The 23,833-nt window shown below is 48.0% G+C and overlaps 1 protein-coding gene across 15 annotated transcripts in view; it reads left to right on the top strand.

Annotated features, from left to right (window-relative positions):
* The window catches only part of LOC119582862, a 109,121-nt gene that overhangs the window by 71,201 nt on the left and 14,087 nt on the right, over positions 1-23,833 (top strand). For 12 of the 15 annotated variants that reach the window (XM_037931351.1, XM_037931345.1, XM_037931344.1 and 9 more), the window contains 19 exons: positions 1,408-9,765; positions 10,148-10,351; positions 10,997-11,148; positions 11,355-11,553; positions 11,713-11,931; positions 12,686-12,810; positions 13,386-13,458; positions 15,271-15,468; positions 15,834-16,205; positions 16,317-16,550; positions 16,740-16,931; positions 17,281-17,490; positions 19,098-19,328; positions 19,619-21,145; positions 21,263-21,829; positions 21,948-22,133; positions 22,716-23,360; positions 23,487-23,669; positions 23,789-23,833. The exon at positions 23,789-23,833 is cut by the window's right edge and continues 522 nt beyond it. In XM_037931351.1, the coding sequence (XP_037787279.1) occupies positions 1,408-9,765; positions 10,148-10,351; positions 10,997-11,148; positions 11,355-11,553; positions 11,713-11,931; positions 12,686-12,810; positions 13,386-13,458; positions 15,271-15,468; positions 15,834-16,205; positions 16,317-16,550; positions 16,740-16,931; positions 17,281-17,490; positions 19,098-19,328; positions 19,619-21,145; positions 21,263-21,829; positions 21,948-22,133; positions 22,716-23,360; positions 23,487-23,669; positions 23,789-23,833 (13,920 nt within the window). The remainder of the gene's footprint in view (positions 1-1,407; positions 9,766-10,147; positions 10,352-10,996; positions 11,149-11,354; positions 11,554-11,712; positions 11,932-12,685; positions 12,811-13,385; positions 13,459-15,270; positions 15,469-15,833; positions 16,206-16,316; positions 16,551-16,739; positions 16,932-17,280; positions 17,491-19,097; positions 19,329-19,618; positions 21,146-21,262; positions 21,830-21,947; positions 22,134-22,715; positions 23,361-23,486; positions 23,670-23,788) is intronic. The other 3 variants (XM_037931355.1, XM_037931354.1, XM_037931356.1) reach the window with 2 other exon arrangements.

The raw sequence follows: 23,833 nt of genomic DNA, 5'->3' as shown, positions 1-23,833 counted from the left end.
CTGTGCCAACTTTACCACCAATACCTGTTGGTTGTGAAAGCAATGATCATTGCTCATATAGTAATACTTGTGTAAACCGGTTTTGTCTTGACATATGTTATCCAGGACTGTGTGGAGAAAATGCAAATTGTCAGACTCAGAGTCACAGACCTCTTTGTACCTGCCCTCCAGGAACAACTGGTAACCCAACAGAACACTGTAGTGCCCTATCGACAGAACGACCTGTTACAGTCTTGCCCCTTGCAGAAACATCAAGACCACCATCTTCTCAGACTATCATTCCTGGAAAAGAACCTCCTAGTACTATGCTTCCTCCTCTGGTTGAGCTCCCAACAGTCCGACCAACTGAACCACCATTACCTCTACCACTTCCACCTGCCATTGTTCCATCAATCGCTATAGCTTGCACAAATAATGATGACTGCTCTACCGATAACTCTTGCATTAATCACTTTTGCTATGATGTGTGTAGTCTTGGTGTATGTGGAGGGGATGCTGACTGCAAAATTCATAATCACCGGCCCATCTGTAGCTGTCCTCCTGGGACTGAAGGAGATCCTACTCAGGGATGCAAGGCAGTACTTACAGAAAGACCTCCAACATCTTCTCCCATATCTGAAATACATCCATCACAACCTGGTGACCCAATAACACCTGTAACAGAACCGACAAGCCCTGGCCTTCCACCTTTGGCTGAGCTTCCCACACCAAGACCTAAAGAACCTCCTGTAACCCAGCCACCACCACCGCCCACACCTGGACCCATACCAGTTGGCTGTGAGACTACAGACGAGTGTCCATACGATAATTCTTGTATAAACCGACTTTGCCTTGATGTTTGTTATCCTGGACTTTGTGGACAAAATGCTGACTGTCAGACTCAAGGACATCGACCCCTTTGTACTTGTCCACCAGGTACAACAGGGAACCCAACCATAAAGTGTACAGCTCTTGCTGTTGATTCTCCCCAAACTCCTGCTCCTCCGGTGGCTGGAGAGACGCCCCAGCAACCTGACTCTCCAATTACCCCCATTGCTGGACACACAACTGCTGGACTACCACCTTTGGTAGAAGAGCCAACAACTCCCTACCCAGACCCTCTGTCACCTAGACCTCCCTTACCTCCTGTTATTCCTCCTATTTCTATTGCATGTGAAAATAATGATGACTGTAGTTTTGGTAACTCTTGCATTAATCTACTTTGCTATGATGCATGCAGTCTTGGGATGTGTGGGGATGATGCTGATTGCAGAACTGTTAATCACAGACCTGTATGTCTTTGTCCTCCTGGTACAACTGGAGACCCTCAAGTTTATTGCAAAGCTTTAGTGACTGAAAGTTCAACAACTGTTCCCCCTGTTGCGGAGGTGCCACCCCGTCCTGAAGAATCAATTCGTCCAATTTCAGATTCTACTACACGACCCCCACCAATAGCTGAAACGCCTGAAATTAGACCACCACAACAGCCCATTACCCAACGTCCAACACCCATTCCTACTGCTCCGCCAATTATAGTTGGGTGTGAAAGCAACGACCAGTGCAGCTTCGACAACACATGTGTAAATCGTCTCTGCCTGGATGTCTGCCATCCTGGGTTGTGTGGTGAAAATGCCGACTGTCAAACTGTAGGACATCGCCCATCCTGTGTGTGTCCACCGGGGACAACAGGCAATCCCACAGTACACTGCAGTGCTATGGCAACACAGAAACCAGAAATTACCATTTCACCTATAGCAGATATACCTGTAGTACATATAGACCCACTGATTCCAGAAGCTGGCACAACCACCACACCCCTTCCACCACTAGCAGAGATGCCAACAACAAAGACTCCAGAGCCAGTAATTGAACGACCAAAGCCACAGCCAATTGTTCCTCCAATAGCAATTGCTTGTACAAATAATGATGATTGCACAACAGACAACTCGTGCATCAACAAACTTTGCTATGATGTATGTAGTCTTGGAGTGTGTGGAGATGATGCAGACTGTAAGATTCATAATCACCGTCCAGTCTGCAGTTGTCCTCCAGGGACCACAGGAGACCCTACAACTGGTTGTCATGCAGTTCTTACAGAAAGGCCATTGGTACCACCTTCACCCATTCCAGAAGTAAGTTCAACACAGCCAGGTGATCCAATTAGACCCATAGCTGAACCAACAAGTCCTGGACTTCCTCCATTGGCTGAACTTCCTACACCAAGACCAACACAGCCTCCAGTGACTACGCCTCCTCCACCACCCACACCTGGTCCCATACCTGTAGGATGTGAAACTTCAGATGACTGTCCATCAGATAATTCGTGTGTTAACAGACTCTGCTTTGATGTTTGTTATCCAGGTCTATGTGGAGAAAGTGCCGATTGCCAGACTCAAGGAAATCGTCCAGTATGCAAATGTCCACCAGGAACCACTGGAAACCCGACAATCAAGTGTTCGGCGGTGGCATTCGAGATGCCACCAAAACCATATCCACCAGAGGTAGGAGAAAAGCCTTTACAACCAGACACTCCAATCAGTCCCATTGCAGGTCCTACAACCACAGGACCCCCACCTCTGGCAGAAGAATCATCTCGTCCTCCACCTGAACCTCTACCTCCACGACCTCCACCAGCTCCCATTGTACCAGCAATACCCATTGCATGTGAAAATAATGATGACTGTGATATGGACAACTCCTGCTTGAATAAACTGTGCTATGATGCATGTACCTTAGGGATATGTGGAGAAGATGCTCATTGCAGAACTGTTGATCATCGACCTATTTGTCTTTGTCCATATGGGACATCTGGTGATCCTCAAGTAGGGTGCAAAGCAATTTCCACAGAGAGACCTACAACAGTTATTCCAATAACAGAATTACCAGTTGTCAGTGATGTACCAATTCATGCAGTCCCAGGTCCATCGTCTCCCCCGCCATCCCCTATTACTGAACGACCAACTACACGGCCACCTGAAACTCTAAGGCCTCGGCCTCCAGCAATTCCAACACCTCCACCCAATCCAGTTGGCTGTGAAAGCACTGATGATTGTCCATATGATAACAGCTGCATCAACCGTCTTTGTCTGGATGTATGTCATCCTGGTCTGTGTGGTGATAATGCTGACTGCCAGACCATTGGCCATAGACCTCTATGCCTGTGCCCTCCTGGCACTACAGGCAACCCTACAGAGAGCTGCAAGGCAGTTGCTACTGACAGACCTATAACTCTGTCTCCTATGACAGGCGCTCCAGGAATAACTCCAGATCACCAGATTGTACCAGGAATTGGACCATCAACACCAACACCACCACCTCTAACTGAGACACCAACACCAAGACCTCCATTGCCAACAACTCCCAGACCTCCATCAGCCCCAGTTGTTCCACCTTTCGTAATTGCTTGTACAAACAATGATGACTGCACAATGGATAACTCTTGCATCAACAACCTTTGCTATGATGTATGTAGTCTTGGAGTGTGTGGAGATGATGCAGACTGTAAGATTCATAATCATCGTCCAGTTTGCAGTTGTCCTCCAGGAACCACAGGAGATCCTTCCTATGGATGTCAGGCAGTACTTACAGAAAGGCCATTGGTACCACCTTCACCCATTCCAGAAATAAGTTCAACACAGCCAGGAGATCCAATCAGACCCATAGCTGAACCAACAAGTCCAGGACTTCCTCCATTGGCTGAACTTCCTACACCAAGACCAACACAGCCTCCAGTGACTACGCCTCCTCCACCACCCACACCTGGCCCCATACCTGTAGGATGTGAAACTTCTGATGAATGTCCATCAGATAATTCGTGTGTTAACAGACTCTGCTTTGATGTTTGTTATCCAGGTCTATGTGGAGAAAGTGCAGATTGTCAGACTCAAGGAAATCGACCCTTGTGTACATGTCCACCAGGAACCACTGGAAATCCAACCATCAAGTGTTCTGCAATGGCTTTTGAAATGCCACCAAAACCATATCCACCACAAGTAGGAGAAAAGCCTTTACAACCAGACACTCCAATCAGTCCCATTGCAGGTCCTACAACCACAGGACCCCCACCTTTAGTAGAAGAATCATCTCGTCCTCCACCTGAGCCTCTACCACCACGGCCTTTACCACCACCAATTGTTCCAGCAATACCCATTGCATGTGAAAATAATGATGACTGTGATATGGACAACTCCTGCTTGAACAAATTATGTTATGATGCTTGTAGTCTTGGAATTTGTGGAGATGATGCTGAATGTACAACTGTCAATCACAGACCAGTCTGCCTTTGTCCTCATGGAACATCTGGTGATCCTCAGGTAGGATGCAAAGCAATTTCCACAGAGAGACCTACAACAGTTATTCCAATAACAGAATTACCAGTTGTCAGTGATGTACCAATTCATGCAGTCCCAGGTCCATCGTCTCCCCCGCCATCCCCTATTACTGAACGACCAACTACACGGCCGCCTGAAACTCTAAGGCCTCGGCCTCCAGCAATTCCAACACCTCCACCCAATCCAGTTGGCTGTGAAAGCACTGATGATTGTCCATATGATAACAGCTGCATCAACCGTCTTTGTCTGGATGTATGTCATCCTGGTCTGTGTGGTGATAATGCTGACTGCCAGACCATTGGCCACAGACCTTTATGCCTGTGCCCTCCTGGCACTACAGGCAACCCTACAGAGAGCTGCAAGGCAGTTGCTACTGACAGACCTACAACTCTGTCTCCTATGACAGGCGCTCCAGGAATAACTCCAGATCACCAGATTGTACCAGGAGTTGGACCATCAACACCAACACCACCACCTCTAACTGAGACACCAACACCAAGACCTCCATTGCCAACAACTCCCAGACCTCCATCAGCCCCGGTTGTTCCACCTTTCGTAATTGCTTGTACAAACAATGATGACTGCACAATGGATAACTCTTGCATCAACAACCTTTGCTATGATGTATGTAGTCTTGGAGTGTGTGGAGATGATGCAGACTGTAAGATTCATAATCATCGTCCAGTTTGCAGTTGTCCTCCAGGAACCACAGGAGATCCTTCTTATGGATGTCAGGCAGTACTTACAGAAAGGCCATTGGTACCACCTTCACCCATTCCAGAAATAAGTTCAACACAGCCAGGAGATCCAATTAGACCCATAGCTGAACCAACAAGTCCAGGACTTCCTCCTTTGGCTGAACTTCCTTCACCAAGACCAACACAGCTTCCAGTTACTACGCCTCCTCCACCACCCACACCTGGTCCCATACCTGTAGGATGTGAAACTTCTGATGAATGTCCATCAGATAATTCATGTGTTAACAGACTCTGCTTTGATGTTTGTTATCCAGGTCTATGTGGAGAAAGTGCCGATTGCCAGACTCAAGGAAATCGACCCTTGTGTACATGTCCACCAGGAACCACTGGAAACCCAACTATCAAATGTTCTGCAATGGCTTTCGAAATGCCACCAAAACCATATCCACCACAAGTAGGAGAAAAGCCTTTACAACCAGACACTCCAATCAGTCCCATTGCAGGTCCTACAACCACAGGACCCCCACCTTTAGTAGAAGAATCATCTCGTCCTCCACCTGAGCCTCTACCACCACGGCCTTTACCACCACCAATTGTTCCAGCAATACCCATTGCATGTGAAAATAATGATGATTGTGATATGGACAACTCCTGCTTGAACAAATTATGTTATGATGCTTGTAGTCTTGGAATTTGTGGAGATGATGCTGAATGTACAACTGTCAATCACAGACCAGTCTGCCTTTGTCCTCATGGAACATCTGGTGATCCTCAGTTAGGATGCAAAGCAATTTCCACAGAGAGACCTACAACAGTTATTCCAATAACAGAATTACCAGTTGTCAGTGATGTACCAATTCATGCAGTCCCAGGTCCATCGTCTCCCCCGCCATCCCCTATTACTGAACGACCAACTACACGGCCACCTGAAACTCTAAGGCCTCGGCCTCCAGCAATTCCAACACCTCCACCCAATCCAGTTGGCTGTGAAAGCACTGATGATTGTCCATATGATAACAGCTGCATCAACCGTCTTTGTCTGGATGTATGTCATCCTGGTCTGTGTGGTGATAATGCTGACTGCCAGACCATTGGCCACAGACCTTTATGCCTGTGCCCTCCTGGCACTACAGGCAACCCTACAGAGAGCTGCAAGGCAGTTGCTACTGACAGACCTACAACTCTGTCTCCTATGACAGGCGCTCCAGGAATAACTCCAGATCACCAGATTGTACCAGGAATTGGACCATCAACACCAACACCACCACCTCTAACTGAGACACCAACACCAAGACCTCCATTGCCAACAACTCCCAGACCTCCATCAGCCCCAGTTGTTCCACCTTTCGTAATTGCTTGTACAAACAATGATGACTGCACAATGGATAACTCTTGCATCAACAACCTTTGCTATGATGTATGTAGTCTTGGAGTGTGTGGAGATGATGCAGACTGTAAAGTTCATAATCATCGTCCAGTTTGCAGTTGTCCTCCAGGAACCACAGGAGATCCTTCTTATGGATGTCAGGCAGTACTTACAGAAAGGCCATTGGTACCACCTTCACCCATTCCAGAAATAAGTTCAACACAGCCAGGTGATCCAATTAGACCCATAGCTGAACCAACAAGTCCTGGACTTCCTCCTTTGGCTGAACTTCCTTCACCAAGACCAACACAGCCTCCAGTGACTACGCCTCCTCCACCACCCACACCTGGTCCCATCCCTGTAGGATGTGAAACTTCTGATGAATGTCCATCAGATAATTCATGTGTTAACAGACTCTGCTTTGATGTTTGTTATCCAGGTCTATGTGGAGAAAGTGCCGATTGTCAGACTCAAGGAAATCGTCCAGTATGCAAATGTCCACCAGGAACCACTGGAAATCCAACAATCAAATGTTCAGCAGTAGCTTTCGAAATGCCACCAAAACCATTTCCACCAGAAGTAGGAAAAGAGCCAGAACCAGACACTCCTATCATTCCCATTGCAGGTCCTACAACCACAGGACCCCCACCTTTAGTAGAAGAATCATCTCGTCCTCCACCTGAACCTCTACCTCCACGACCTGTACCACCGCCCATTGTTCCTGCTGTACCTATTGCTTGTAAAAATAATGATGACTGTGATGTGGATAATTCTTGTTTGAATAGGCTTTGCTATGATGCTTGCAGTCTAGGAATATGTGGCCAAGATGCAGACTGTAAGACAAGTAATCACAGACCTGTTTGTATATGTCCTCCTGGAACAACAGGTGATCCACAGATCCAGTGTCAGGCTCTTTCTATTCACAAGCCTACGCCTCCTGTACCAATAGCAGAAAGTGTTTCGCCTCCTGTGGAACAACCAATCAGACCTGTGGCAGGTCCATCTTCTGTTGCTCCTCCTCCTCTTGCCTCTGAACAGCCACCAAGACCTGCTGAGCCTCCAGTAATTCAGCCTCCACCAGTTCCTACTCCTCCACCAATTCCAGTTGGATGTCAAAGTAATGATGAATGTCCATATGACAATACTTGTGTAAACAGACTGTGCTTCAACGTATGTTTCCCTGGACTTTGCGGTGATAATGCTGACTGTCAGACACATGGACATAGGCCAGCATGTATATGTCCTCCTGGGACAACCGGTAACCCAACTATCCGCTGCACTGCAATTGTAGCTGAAAGTCCAGACACTCTTCCACCTCCTATAGCAGCAAGCACGTCCCCAAGACCTGATGAACCAATTGTACCTGTAGTAGGGCAGTCATCTCCAATGCCTCCTCCTCTTGTAGAGGAACCAACAACACGACCTCCTGAACCTACAACACCTCGTCCCCCAGCAACACCCATACTTCCTCCGGTTGTTATAGCTTGTACCAACAATGATGAATGTCCAATGGATAACTCATGTTTGAATCATATCTGTTATGATGCTTGTGCCATTGGCATCTGTGGGGAAGATGCTGACTGCAAGATCCATAAGCATCGACCTGTGTGCAATTGCCCCCCAGGCACAACAGGAAATCCTACAATTGGTTGTCACGCAATCTTGTCAGAACAGACAACCATACAGACACCTATCGGGGAAACTGTTTCTCCACCACCTGACAGCCCAATTCATCCTGTATCTCCTCCACCATCTACAACTCCGGCACCTATAGGGGAGGAACCTCCAAGAAGGCCAACAGAACCTACAACTGGCCATCCTCCACCTCCACCTCTACCTCTACCAGTACCAGTAGGATGTGAGAGTATTGATGAGTGTCCATATGATAATTCTTGTGTCAACAAACTTTGTTTGGATATATGTCACCCTGGCCTGTGTGGTGAAAATGCAGACTGCCAAACAAAGGGCCACCGACCAGTTTGTGCATGTCCACCAGGAACAACAGGAAATCCTACACTTAAGTGTTCTGCAATAGCAGTATTAGATCCTGTGAAACCGCCATCACCTGTTGGTGAAGTGCAGACACCACCTCCAGATTCTCCCATTATACCAGTTTCTCCTCCTCCTTCCACAACTCTACCACCAGAAACTGAAGTAACACCAAGTCATCCAGTGGAACCATTACCCACACCCCCTCCCACACCAATAGTGCCACCTATACAGATTGCCTGTGAGAATAATGATGATTGTGATATAGACAACTCCTGCATTAATTTGCTGTGTTATGATGTCTGCAGCCTTGGCATATGTGGAGACAGTGCAGACTGCAAGACTCTGAATCATAGGCCTGTGTGTGTGTGTCCACCTGGAACTACAGGAGATCCACAGACTCGCTGCACTGCACTGCTCACAGAGATACCATCTACACCAGTACCTCCTGTTGCCGAAACAGTTGAACCACCCCAACAGCCTGTGAGGCCTGTTGCAGTTACATCAACAACGCCTTTACCTCTGTCAGAGACGCAGCCCCCCATTATAAAGGACCCGCTACCACTTCCCCCTGCACTACCATCAACTGAAGCTCCCTTACCTGTTGGATGTGCTACAAGTGGTGAATGTGCCTTTGATGAGAAATGTGTGAACCGTCTCTGTGTCAAAGTATGCAGCCTTATGCCATGTGATACAAATTCAGATTGTTTTGTACAGCTGCACGAGGCCGTCTGTACACCAATTGCCCCTATCACTGCACGACCACAGTGCGTCATTGATCCTGACTGCTTCACAACACAGGTCTGCATTAGCAATGTGTGTCGTGATGTTTGTCTTACAAGCAACCCATGTGCCCCGATGGCAGTGTGCACTGCAGAGAACCATCGTCCCCGCTGCAACTGCCCACCTGGCTATGTTGGAAACCCCTTCATCTCCTGTCGCAGACCTGAACAACCCACACCACCGCCAGTAATACCACTCACAACTTCTCGACCAGAGTGTATTGTCGATGGAGATTGCGCCTATCATCTGGCATGTCTTAATCGAGAATGTAAAAATCCATGCCTGTATCGAGATGTCTGTGGCTTTAATGCAGAGTGCCTTGTCACAGTTCACACACCAATGTGTATGTGCAGCCCTGGATACACTGGCAACCCTTATGTCCAGTGTTCACCCCCCACCACTCCTGCCCCAACCCCTGATCCACCTGTCATCCAGCCTCAGTGTACTGTGAATGAAGATTGCCTAGATCACCAAGCATGCTTCAGCGGGAGCTGCCAGAACCCTTGTCTGGTAGCTAACCCGTGTGCCCCTACGGCTCTCTGTGATGTCACAAGGCACCGCCCAGTGTGTTCTTGTCCTTCGGGATTAACGGGAGACCCCTACCTCCAGTGCACCATGAGTAAGAATGTCTAGTGGCTTCTTATCTTGTATATTTCTCTATTTCTGGTTCACGCATGTCAGAGCACGATGCATGTTTCTCTTGTGCCTGTCAATGTTTCATTTAGAATGTGCTTATGCATTTTAAGTTTGCATCGTTCAGTCCTGCATCATGAATGAAAATGCATCGTACATACTGCAAAGTCAAGCACGTATAAACTGCATCTAAACTGTTATGCATTATAAACTATTTCTATGCTTATTTCCAATATGTGTAAATTTGTGTATATAGATGACTTCCCCAGTCAACAAATGAAGAATCCCGATTTTCTGATAATATTAACTTCCCTTATAAAAGCAAATACATCTGTGTGCAAATTCTAATACCTTTGCCTTCATCACAGTTGAGCTCACAACCCCACGCCCTGAGTGCAGGGTGGATGAGGAATGTAGTGATGCTCTCGCCTGCGTGGCACAGCAATGCAAGAACCCCTGTGCCATCTACGATAACTGTGCCCCTAATGCTGAATGTCACGTGACCCGGCATCGCCCTGTGTGTTCTTGCCCAGATGGCTTTGTCGGGAATCCCAACATTCAGTGTCTTGTCGGTAAGATGTTGTTAAGTCATAGATATAAGTGTCTTCTATCTTTTTGTTAGTATGTTATTTTGTTTATTTTTCCTCCCTCCTTTCTAAGTGGTGTAGTGCCTCATAGTCTGCTATTCTGTAGTTTGATTTTCACTTACATGCTTTCCTTTTTTTTTTTTTTTTCTTATTATTATTTTTTTTTTTCCTTTTTTTCAGTACTGAGCTTTCCGTATGCATGTTGATTTTTATTCATATCTATCATAAGTAGATAGATAGTAGTATCTTGCCATGATACATCAGTCCACAATACATAAGTCATTTTCATAATTATATTTGTAGATACCACCAGTTCATTATTAACCTTAAATCAGTATTTTGATGTTTTCTGTAAATACCTGAATTTACCGGACCTTTACCATCTTAACAGTTCCAGTAGTACTCCACGGCCATAGTTTCAGGCTTTTTGGTATACACAAACCCTAATATCTCGATGAAAAAAAAAGAAAAAAAAAAGTCAGTAGCAACTAACCCGTAAATAACCCATCCAGCGACCTTAACAAGAGCCTCCCCCTTGTCCTGCCGACTTGTAAATGAAAAGACTATATATAGGTAAATCATTTGTTAATTTTCTCTTATTTTCTTTCCCTTCGCTCACCAAAAACGCAGCCGGGTGCCGTGCCAACTCGGACTGCCCAGTGCAACAGGCATGCATCAACCAGGAGTGTGAGGACCCTTGTGACTTCGAAGACTGCGGCATCAACGCTGAGTGCCGTGTCGTCAACCATCGCGCTCAGTGTTATTGTCCGGACAGTTTCCTGGTGAGGCTGGAATACCACAGTTCTGTGGGATATGATTTGCATTTTGACCAATTTGATTTGCGCCTTATTTCTGTCGTTTTCTCTTAATTTAGCACCAATGCTAATATCATGGTGCCCATATCAAGAACCAGCATAATCTTATGACTTCTTTACCCTTGGAAGGGTCACTAAGCGTCGGTAGAATATGACGAGCCAGTGCATTACAGGGCGACCCATACGTTCGATGTGAGCGCCCTGACTGCGTGGTCGACGAGGAGTGCCCATCGTGGCTCGCCTGCATCGACCAGGAGTGCGAAGACCCGTGCAACTGCGGGCCCAATGCTGACTGCCGTGTTGTCAATCATCGTCCTCAGTGCTTGTGTCGACCAGGCTATGAGGGCAACGGCTTCGTTGAGTGCACGCTGAGTGAGTATCTTGCCGGCCGTCCTTTGATTGCCATAGGTTGCTTTCTCCGTGATTTCTCTTCGCTTCAAATAATGTCTTGTCATTGTTTATTCTGCTTGGACCCTGAGCGTAGCTGCCGACCTTGATTTTCACTTACAATTCTTCTCTCCCTCCCCCCAGGACCCGTGGGCGAACCGTCATTCAAGGAGTGCCAGACCGACGGTGACTGCCCGAGCAAGATGGCATGCTTCGACGGCCGCTGCGATGACCCCTGCCTTGTCGTCAAGCCCTGCGGGGTCAATGCCAAGTGCGAGGTCATCGACACCCTGCCATACAGGACCATGACTTGCGAGTGCCTCCCGGGCTTCATCGGAAATGCCTACGTCGAGTGCTCGCCACGTAAGGGAAACACTAGCCGTAGCTGGTCAGCTGTTTGGCTACCAGACTAACATTTATTCTTCCCTTTGTCAGTGCTGTAATCTATATTAATATAATTTTCTTAATTTGATTGACGTGTCCATTAATTCATTTCCTTTTGTCGTTAGCAGGTAGCTCTACTAACCCACTTCTCATAATCAGAATTGTATTGGGAGAATACTTTCTAACCCTGAATGCTAATGTCTAAAAATCAGTTAAAAAAAAATATATATCTTGATTCATTGTCTGTTATTATAGAGTTGCCGTTATATAACATCCGTATCATTCAGGGTTAGAATAATTAACAGAAACATGAAAATACTACATGTTTCTTTGATACTACACTTTATATTTGTCATATCTTATTAACCATCATAATTCTGTATCGTTTCAGAAAAAAAAAAATATCTTCAGTGTATTCCATCCTTCTCCATCCTTTTTTATTTTTTTTTAGGATTATAATATTTGTTATATTTATTACTCGAAAAATAACAACCAGCAGAACCGAACACACATCATCCGATATTTGAACTATTGTTAGATAATTTTTTTCAGACCAGAAAATATCTTTTCAATTTTCTTAATGCATGTAGGATTTTTTCTTTTCTTCCTAAGGATAAAATAATAATAATGATAATGACATACATTTTTTATTACATCAGTTGTAGCGAACATATTATCACAACCCACCACGTGGTTATTCTGATGATAACAAGCGATCCATTTACCACGCTAGGCCCGACAGAACCGCCAGGCTGTGCTGCCGACGACGAGTGTGGCCCGACGGAGGTGTGCCGCAACCGACAGTGCCTCGACCCCTGTGCCATCCTCAACCCGTGCGCGCCCAATGCTGAGTGCCAGGTCGGTGCCAGTTTTTTTTTTTTTTACCAGAGGGTTTATTTAATATTTTTCTTTGTCAGCTTTTTTTTTTTTTTTTTTTGTCTATAAGATAAATGTTGAACATGTGATTTTTGTAGGTTTTCCTTTTGTTTTGTTTTTTTTCTTCTTTTTTTTGCATTGCTTTCTTCGTTTCTTCCTCCCTTCTCTCTCTCTCTCTCTCTCTCTCTCTTTGTCTCTCTCTCTGTCTCTCTCTCTCTCACACCTCCTCCTCTTCCTCCTCTTCCTCCTCCTCCTCCTCTCCTCCTCCTCCTCCTCCTCCTCTCCTCTCCTCCTCTCCTCTTCGTCTCTCCTTACTCTTGTCTCCTCCTCTTCCTCTTCCTCCTCCTAAACTTCCCTACTCACTCTTTCCCTCTTCTCTTTTACTCCTCATCCCCTCTCCTTCCCCCTCCCCCTTCTCCCTTTCATCTCCCTCTCGTTCCCCTCCTCTCTGCCCTCGTTACACCTCCTTCCCTCCTTCCCCTCCCCTTCTCCCTTTCATCTCCCTCTCGTTCCCCTCCTCTGGGCCCTCGTTACACCCCCCTTCCCCCTTCCCCCAGGTCCTGAACCGCCGCCCTCAGTGCTCGTGTCCGCCCGGATACACAGGCAACCCGAACGTCAACTGTTACCTGAGTGAGTACCCGATGCCAGTACACTTTCCGCCTGCTCGCTGAATGTTCGTCTGTCTATCTGTCTGTCTATTGCTGACGGGAGACATTCATTTAATATTTATTAATAGTCTAACCCCAGGGGATTGTTTAGTCACAGTGATAATCAGTTTTAGTTGCACTAACAAAGTAAAAATCAGTTTAGTAATTCCAAAACTAACGGCCAAGCGTGTGTTTATGTTGTCGAGCTATATGCAAATAACTTGTATGTGTATATAAATGTACGAAATTCACATAGCCGCAGCACTGTGCATGATGACGTCACAAGCTCACCCACTCGCCACAGCTTCATGTTTGTTGCTTGTTTGTTGTTAGTCATGTGTTCTCGCTTTATAACATCTCACAAACGCTAGCTTAGATTTGTTTTCGTATGAACATAGCTTTTTTTTTAGTGTGATATGTGTATGTCGAAGTTGTTGCTGTTGGTTTACGTTCATTCTTTTTTAATTGCTCAGTTCCAGCAGGAATTAGTCTGTTTCTGTCATGTGGATATATATATATATATATATATATATATATATATATTATATATATATATATATATATATATAAGTATATATATATTTTCTTTCTTTCTTTTCTTTTTCTTTTCTTTTTTTTTTCTTTTCTTTTCTTTTCTTTCTTTCTTTTTTATGCGTCATGTGATGTCACGAGCGCACGATGAACCAACAGCAATAACGTCGTAGAAATGCTTTATGTGTTGTCAATAGTCGCGAAGGTGACGCATGGCGATGCTCTTTTGTTCCCAACCTCATCGATGTCTAACTCTCGTCTTAAAAGAGTAACACTTGTGACAGACATTCGTATTTTGTTTTTCTTTTTTTTTTTTAATTGTTTTGTTGTTATTTTTTCTGATTCGAACACTTTGAGGTTGAGAAGAATCCCACAAACAGCATCGCCACGCCATTGCCGCCCTTGTCACCTCAACCTAACACCCTAACACCACCCCCCTGAACCCCCTTAGCTGCCCCCCGCCCGGCCCGTAAGTGCGAGATAGACATCGACTGTTTTAAAATTGACAAGTGTTTGGATTCACGCTGTCAAAACCCGTGCTTCGCCGCCAACCCTTGCCCTCAGAGCTCCGTGTGCAAACCCTACAGGCACCAGCCCTACTGCATATGTCCTGAGGGCACGACCGGCGACCCAAACGTTGATTGTCGTCCAGGTAGGAACTCCTCTGCCCTTCCCCCCCTCCCCTTCCCCCTCCCCCGTCCCCTTCCCCTCCCTTCCCCCACCAGATATCTCGATCCGTTGCGATGCCGAGAAAAGGTACGAATTTCGGCAGATAATAATTTCACGGTGTAAAGTCAGTGAAGTGAATATGATATTGCGTCATACCTTTTTTTCCCAAAAAAATATAGTTACAAATATAATAATAGATATAAGAATAGATAAAATTAAAAGGAAGATGAATCACAGGGCACACAGCTGATGGTCATGTATTCATATTCGAGTGTGCTGCACGTCGCTCGTGTACAGTAAACAGTAAAGAAAGCATTAAAATATACCCCTCCCCACCCCCACCCCTAGTCTAACCAACCTACCCCCTTTAAGGTAAGTCCTAAACACAGTTCTCGTTTGATGCAACTTATTACTCACGCAAAGACATGTTGGTGCATGAAAGCTGAATGTTTACCTCCACCAAAAATAACACAGACCAAACATTTATTCTCATTATTCGGTCGTTGTCGTCTGCTGAACCAAATGAACAGAATTATCAAAGCTTGTTCTATTATAGACATTATTTAAAGCTAATTTTGTGCTGTGGATATTGCAGTTCCGGCCTTGGAGCCCGCCTGCCGCTCCGACATCGACTGCCCGACGGACGAGGCGTGCATCAACCAGATCTGCGTGGACCCGTGCCTGATGGAGGACCCGTGCGGCCGCAACGCCCTCTGCAAGACCCAGCAGCACCGTCCAACCTGCTCGTGCCCCGAAGGATGGGCGGGCAACCCCCAGATAGAGTGCTTCCAGCGTGAGTACCTGAGAAGAGGATGTCCATATATTGCATGTCCATAGACGGGAAGGATGCATGTTTTTTTGAGAGAGACGAAGGGAGGGAGGGAGGGGGGAGGGGAGGGTATGGGGTCACCGGGGCACGTGAAGGGTTTTGGTGAGATATCATTGCAGGTGTTGAGCTCCCGAGACAGGCGGCGTTTCGGGGAACCCAAGCCATAACCAGTAACCTCCTCGCCGCCGCCGCCGTCATGAGCCCCCGTGGCTACTAACCTGCTTGTCAGCGCTTAACCCGCTTCTGGATATACTGCCTAACCCGCTGCCTCTAGCTAGACTAACCCGGACAAGGTAAGGTCGTCGTAATAACGTCTCGAATTCTCTCAGCTGATTGCTTGGTGGACGAGGACTGTCCCACGGACAAGGCGTGTGTCAGCCAGAACTGTGTAGACCCTTGCTCGTACAGCGGCCCGGCCTGCGGACTCAACGCCGAGTGCAGAGCCGTGCTGCATCGTGCCCAGTGCTATTGCCCGCCGGGTATGCAAGGCAACCCCAGCGTGGCTTGCGTGGCGGTGGGATGCACCTCCAGCGATGACTGTGCTGACGATAAGGCCTGCGACCGCCTCAACCGAGTCTGTATCCCCGTGTGCGAGGTCTCCACGTGCGCCGTGCAGGCCGAGTGCAACGCCGCCAACCACGCAGCCATGTGCGTGTGCCCGCCGCCACTCAGGGGCAACCCATACCTCCAGTGCTTCCAAGGTGAGCCTCCCATTCATGAAAATCCGTCCAGGCTGCATCAAATGAACGTCGCACATAACCCTACATCTCAGAACGTTTTCGCAAAGGCCTAACCTCCCCCTCTCTCCGCAGTGCAAGAGCCACCCATAACGGAGGCCCCTGTGGAGCCCGAGTGCCGCAAAGACCCCGACTGCCCCTCGCAGCACGCCTGCATCAACGCCATTTGCCAGAATCCCTGCGCGCTCGGAAACCCCTGCCTGCCATCCCAGGAGTGCCGCGTGGTCGACGGAGTGCCACTCAGAACCATGGTTTGCGAGTGTCCACCCAACCAGATCTTGGTCAAGGACGGCGTCTGCATCAGACCAGGTAGGGAAGTGGAGCCAAAGATATCATTTCGTGTGAAATAAATCGATGAATATTGAATTTTACTTCTCCAGTTTATTTTTTTTTCATCACGCGTCCTGAGATACAACATTCTCAATGAGCAATTCTAAACGCAAGATCCGAAATCCCTCCCTATATTTTCTGAGAACCAAGACCCTTCTCCCCGCCCAGGCGTGGTCGAACCGCAGTGCCGCGAAGACGATGACTGCGCCGACCACGAGGACTGTCGGGAAGGCACCTGCGTGAACGTGTGCCGCCCTGACCCGTGTGGCCTGAATGCCATCTGCATGGGAGAGAACCACGAGGCGCGCTGCCAGTGTGCCCCCGGCTACATTGGCGACCCCTTCGTGCAGTGCAGGAGGAGTGAGTTTGGCTTCAGCGTTTGGCATTTACTATCGTCATTGTTATTTTTATCATAATTGTTGTCATTATGATTGGTATAATCATCACCATTACTATTATATGATGGTAATAATAATTATTGTCATTATTATTACCGATGTTGTTATTTACTGACATATTTATTAGTTTCTATAATTATAGTACCGGAGTCTTTCTAACCTCACCCACTCTCTCCCTCCCACCTCGCCCACCCTCACTCTCTCCCACCTCACTCTCTCCCTTACCCCGCCCAACCTCTCTCCCTCACCCCCTCTCCCCTCCTCACTCCCCCCTGTTCTCCCTCTCCCCCTTTTCATCCCCCCACCCCCAGAGCCCGCCGTGTCCGAGATGCCCGACCCCGAGTGCACGACCAACGACCAGTGCAGCGATTCAGAGTCGTGCGTCAACCAGTACTGCGTGAACCCGTGCATCCTGGACGACCCTTGCGCCCAGAATGCCTTCTGCTACGTACGCGAACACCGCCCCGTCTGCAGGTGTCCGGAGGGCTTCGTCGGCGTTCCTGAGATTGAGTGTCGACCTTGTAAGTGTTCGTTCGCGACCGCCCTTCTCGCCGGCATGCTCTCTCTCTCTCTCTCTCGTTCTCTCTACGTCACGGGAGCGGGGGAGCCTCCAGTGTTGGGGGTCTTGTGTACTGTATGCTCGTCGTTTACCTTGGCTCCAGGATGGCATTTGTGTTAAGGGAGAAGCAGAGAAAAGAAAACGTTTTGTTTTGTCTGGTTTGTTATCTCTCCTCTCTCTCTCTCTCTCTCTCTCTCTCTCTCTCTCTCTCTCTCTCTCTCTCTCTCTCTTTCTTTCACCTCTCTATCTATCTCTCTATCTTACTATCTAGTTATTTCTTATAATTTGATACGAATGTAAATCTGTCAGTCACTGTTGGTCCATACATACCGTACCGAGGCTTCCGCACTGGAGGTCAAGAGAGCGCCTTTGCTGTCTGAGCGAAACCCCGCCAGGCAGGAGGGCGAGTGTCAAGGGAACCCTCAAAGCCCGTGACGACTGCGTGGCATGACGTTGGGTCATCTCGATGTCACGATGTCACAGTCAGCATCGTCTTATTATTGTGGTTTTGAGGGACCTCTTTTCACTGGAGTGTGCGTCTTTTTTTTTTTTTTTTTTTTTTTTAATTAATGTCTACTAAGCTAACATCTGGCCAGGCCTTACTACATACAATTTAAAATGTTGTTTTTAATGTGCCATTTTATGTGTTCATCATTGTGTTCATCATCTGTGTTCATCTGTGCAGCAACGAGTTCATAATATTGTCAGCTTATGTTCGCTTTTGCTGATAATAACAGTCTGACTGACAAAAGACCGACTACACACACGCGCGCGTGCTCGCGTGTGTGTGTATGTGTGTGCGTGCGTGCGTGTGTCGTGCGTGCGTGTGCGCATATGCGTTCATGTGCGTGTGCGTGTGCGTGCGTGTGTGTGTGTGTGTGTGTGTGTGTGTGTGTGTGTGTGTGTGTGTGTGTGTGTGTGTGTGTGTGTGTGTGTGTGTGTGTGTGTGTGTGTGTGTGTGTGCGTGTGTGCGCGCGTGCGTGCGTGCGTGCGCGTGCGTGTGGGGGGGGGTGCGTGTGCGTGTGCGCATCTGTATCTGTGTCAGTTTCTCTGTGCGTGAATGAAAAGCAAAACCTACCTGTAAATATATCTGACCGACGCACGACCGAGTCACCCCGACCGCATGCCCATCCGTAGATCACCCATGATGCCATGATTCCATGATTCCATGATTCCATGATTCCATGATTCCGAGCTCTCTCTTCTAGAACAATAGCCTTATGATCACCGGTGCCATGAGCGACCGGTGAGCGCATGGCATGAACCATGTCCCTTGGCCCTCTTTCGTAAGATTATGACTTGCATTTCAGATTTCCTTTAGATATTAATGCATTAATTATTTCTTGATTTGTCTCGTGTGGATTATAGCATACTTTGATATGTTACCTTCGAAGTCTAGTCTTTATTTTGTTTTAATATCTTAATATTATTCTAGTCAAGTAGCTTTACTAATTAACAAGATGCCTGTGATTTAACTAGTCACCCTAACTAGCCAATAACTAGCCAACTCTCTCCGATCCTTGTACTGAGCCCTAGTCCGAGTAATACTAACCAAGCGGGTATGTTTAGCGACAGTGCCAATTCCGGCCGGGGCCTCAAACTGGACCACAGGTGGCACTGGCAAGGCATGCCGCAACCACCGGGACTGCGGGCCCGACCAGTGGTGCGAGGGCGGTCAGTGCCTCCGCCCGTGCCCCTCCGCGTGCCCTCCCACTGCACTGTGCCGCGTGCATGACCAGCGCCCCGTGTGCTCCTGCCCCCCCAGCACCACCGGCAACCCCCAGGACCAGTGCCACCCATGTAAGGCCCGGCACTCAGCTGTCGAAAGTCTCCCGAGTTTCCCTTTGTTGGATGTCGTCACTTTAGATGAGATGTGTCTTGAATTTAATCTCTAGTGTAATTTCTAATTTAATCTATAATCGGTTGGATGATTAATATAATTAAACTTTTATTCTTAACTCATGCATATGTGTATGCCAGTGTTGCATCTTGTAGCCTGTAATTAACATCTACATAGCTGTTAGTTGGGTGATTGCATATATCGTAAGAGAACCTGTGGCCTTCCTCTCAACCTGTCCCCTCCACTACAGTCGGTTGTGTGACAGACGACGACTGCCCTTTCACTGAAAAATGCTTCCGTGGTCAGTGCCGCAACCCATGCAACGCTGGCCGCCCATGCGCACCCACGGCCACTTGCACACCATCCAACCACCACGCACTGTGTACATGTCCACCTGGTTACACGGGAAGTCCAACTGACTCCTGTGAACCAGTGGGTTGTACCTCCTCTAACGAATGCCCAAGCGACCAGGCCTGCTATAGGGGATCCTGTGTGAACCCCTGTGTCCTGGATTCCCCCTGTGGCCCGGGCACTTCCTGCCTTACCACTGGCCACACTGCCACGTGCGCCTGTCGCCCTGGGCTCTTCGGGGACCCGCATATTTCATGCACTGTTCCGGAAACCACGGCGCCACAGTGCAAGACAGACTTTGACTGTGTAGGAACTAAGGGTTGTATTGATGGAACATGCAAAGACCTGTGTACATATCTGCGACCTTGTGGTGAAAACGCTCTCTGCCGCACTGTAGACATGACCAATTTGCGAACAGTTTCTTGCGAGTGCCCACCAGGACATACTGGAAGTGCCTATGAAAAGTGCCAAAAAGTAGATGAAGAACAGCCCAAGTGCCAACTAGATGCCGAGTGTCCCTTGTTCGAAGGCTGTATTGACTCCCAGTGCAAGGACCCGTGCGAAGAGAACCCGTGCGCCCTGAATGCAGAGTGCCGTGCAGTCAACCACCGTGCCATCTGCTACTGTCCCCCTGGCTACACCGGGGACGGACACACAGTCTGCTCTCGCCTGGAGTGCAGCCGAGACACCGACTGCCTTGAGGATAGCGTTTGCTTCAACAACAGGTGTACTTTGGCTTGCACTCTCTCAAGGCCGTGTGGCACAAATGCCAAGTGCCAGGCCGCCTTACACAGATCAGAGTGCCAGTGTCTCCCGGGCTACAAGGGAGACCCTTACTCAGTGTGCTCAAGCGTTCAGTGCACCTCAGATGACTCATGTCCTTCCACACACGCTTGTTATAACAAGAACTGCGTGGACCCTTGTCAGCAAGACCGATCGTGCCATCCGTCACAGGAATGTAAGGTCGTTAATCACAAGCCCGTCTGCAGCTGCCCCGCTGGCTTCACCCAACAAACAGACAAGTGTATTCCTGTGGGCCCTGGATGCTCTGTTGATAATGACTGCAATCCCGGTGAGGGTTGTTTGGACGGAAAATGTACGGACCTTTGCCGAGATAATCCCTGCGGGCTAAAGGCAACCTGCACTGTACAAAACGGCCGCCCCCTGGCCAGTGTCTTGTGCCAGTGCGGGCCGGGCCTGACTGGAGACCCCTTCAGAGAATGCATCACCGTGCCAGCCCCAAGCCCAGGATGCACCACAGAGTACGACTGTCCATGGGCTGAGACCTGTGAAGACGGCCGCTGTGTAGACCCTTGCCAGACCACTCGCTGTGCTCCGGGGGCCATCTGCCGTGCCCTTGGACACCGTGGGGTCTGCTCCTGTGCTTCTGGCTCCCAGGGAGATCCCAACGTCCTCTGCACGACAAGTAAGTTTAAGTGTACAGTTTAGTCTGAAATATGGTTTGAAATTTGTATTACTATATTTTGTGGGTTAAGACAACGTAAACAACACTTTTATTTATAATGAACCATCTTTCCCGCAGTTGGCTGTACACAAAGGTCAGATTGCCCGGTGGAAGAAGCATGTGTCAATGGACGATGCGTGGACCCATGCAAGGAGAGGAATCCCTGTGGCCCGAACGCCAAATGCCAAACCACCAAGCAAGGCCCAGTATGCACGTGTCCTGAAGGCTTTGAGGGCGATGCCTATATCAGGTGCCAACCTTCAGGCTGCCAGGACAATTCCCAGTGCCCCGTCAGCCAGGAGTGCCGCGAGGGAGAGTGCATGGACCCGTGTGATCTCCAGCAGTGTGTAGCCAATTCTGAATGTGTTGTGCAGAATCACCGAGCAACATGCAAGTGCCTCGAAGGGTACAGTGGGAACCCTGACCGATTCTGTTCCCCACCGCCCACTGCAGGATGCCGCAGTGACAAGGACTGCCCTGCTTTGCAAGGTTGCATTGATGGGAAGTGCCAAGATCTTTGCGAGGTGATTCACCCTTGTGGCACCAGCGCCGTGTGCAAGATCATTGACAACAGACCTTTCAGAGCGATGTCCTGCTCTTGCCCCGACGGCTATGAGGGCGACCCCTACTACGCTTGCACTGCAGGTGAGTTAAGTTCAGCACCTGAAAATACTATTTCTTGTGAGCTCTGTAGATATTCGAAATGCAGTGCACAACTTGCAACCATCATTCAATGGATTAACGTGATATTATTTTTTTGCAGTAACTGAAGAAGACTGTGGCTCTGATCTCGAGTGTCCCTTGCGATTCTCTTGCGAGGCAGGGAAATGCCGAAATCCCTGTCCTGCCGGATGTGGCACCAATGCCACGTGCTCCGTCCTCAACCATCGCCCTGTGTGCCACTGTCAGCCAGGCTATGCCGGTATTCCAGAGGAAGGATGTTATAAGAGTAAGTATCTAAGAGTAAATGATGTTTAACTACAAGCTTACTACACACACACACACACACACACACACACACACACACACACACACACACACACACACACACACACACACACACACACACACACACACACACACCACACAACACACATTATAATATATATATATATATATATATATATATATATATATATATATATATATATATATATATAATGTGTGTGTGTGTGTGTGTGTGTGTTGTGTGTGTTGTGTGTGTGTGTGTGTGTGTGTGTGTGTGTGTTATATATGTATGTATAATATTATGTAAAATATATATAATCATATATATAATATATATATATATATATATATATATATATATATATCATGTGTATATATATATATATATATATATTATATATATATATATATATATATATTATATGTGTGTGTGTGTGTATGTGTGTGTGTGTGTGTGTGTGTGTGTGTGTGTGTGTGTGTGTAACAATAGTGTGTGTAGATACACATATAACTATATATATATTGTTGACTGACAGAAATATGTAAGAGGATGAGCTTTAACAAAATATTTCTTCTTTTTCAGTTGATTGTGAAACTGACGATAACTGCCAAGACTCAGAAATCTGCAGACAGAACGTTTGCGTCGATCCGTGTCGCAAGGACAACCCCTGCCCACCGAGTGCCAAATGTATCACTGCCAATCACCGTGCTCAGTGCCAGTGCCCCCCAGGTACCTCAGGGAACCCACAGGTGTCCTGCCAGCTGGTGGAGTGCACGGCGGACCTGGACTGCAAGAGCTTCGAGGCCTGCGTCAACGGCGAGTGCAAGGACCCCTGCTCCTACTACAACCCATGTGCCGTCGGCGCCACGTGCAGAGTCGCCAACCACAAATACACTTGCACGTGCCCGCCGGGGCTTCACGGCGACCCGAGGTTCAGCTGCGCGGCCCCGAAAGACCCTCTGGGGTGTGTCGTGGACAAGGACTGCCCCGACACGCACGGCTGCATCCTCAGCTCGCTCGTGACGCGCTATCACAGTAAGATCTCCTCTGTGTACGTCCGCTTCGACGATAAGGATTCCGGCGCGACCTGCAGGGACCTCTGCGAGGAACACAAGCCGTGCGGCCCCAACGCCGTCTGCTCGGTCATTGACTCCAAGCCTCGGCGCTCCATGAGCTGCGCCTGCCCGCCCGGCTTCCACGGCGACGCCAAGATTGAATGCCGAGAAAGTGAGTGTTTGATGTCACTTACTGTTCCGAGTTGATGCTGATATAAAGGAGATCTTTTGATAATGTATTTGCTTACGTTATTTTTTTTTCTTATTTGCTTACATTATTCTTATATTTTCTCTACAGTTCCATCTCAAGGAGGATGTATCCGAGATACAGACTGTCTCTTCAGCGAGGCCTGCATTGAAGGGCTGTGTCGAGACCCTTGCAATTGTGGTCTCAACGCCCAGTGCCACGTGTCGCAGCATCGCCCATACTGCAGCTGTCCGTTCGGCCACGCTGGCGATCCCAACGTTGCTTGCTATAGAAGTAAGTTGATTTGTCAATGAACATGAAAATTAGAGGGGAGGAAGGCGTCTTATATATGCTCGATAAGTCCAAAACTGGAAGAAGAGATAATTAACCTTCGTGTTCGATTTCTTCAACAGCCGAATGCAACAGTGACGTTGACTGTCCGAGCGACAAGGCCTGCG

This window comes from Penaeus monodon, chromosome 16 (assembly GCF_015228065.2).
Source record: "Penaeus monodon isolate SGIC_2016 chromosome 16, NSTDA_Pmon_1, whole genome shotgun sequence".
Taxonomy (NCBI): domain Eukaryota; kingdom Metazoa; phylum Arthropoda; class Malacostraca; order Decapoda; family Penaeidae; genus Penaeus; species Penaeus monodon.
This window is presented reverse-complemented; position numbering and strand designations above follow the sequence as displayed.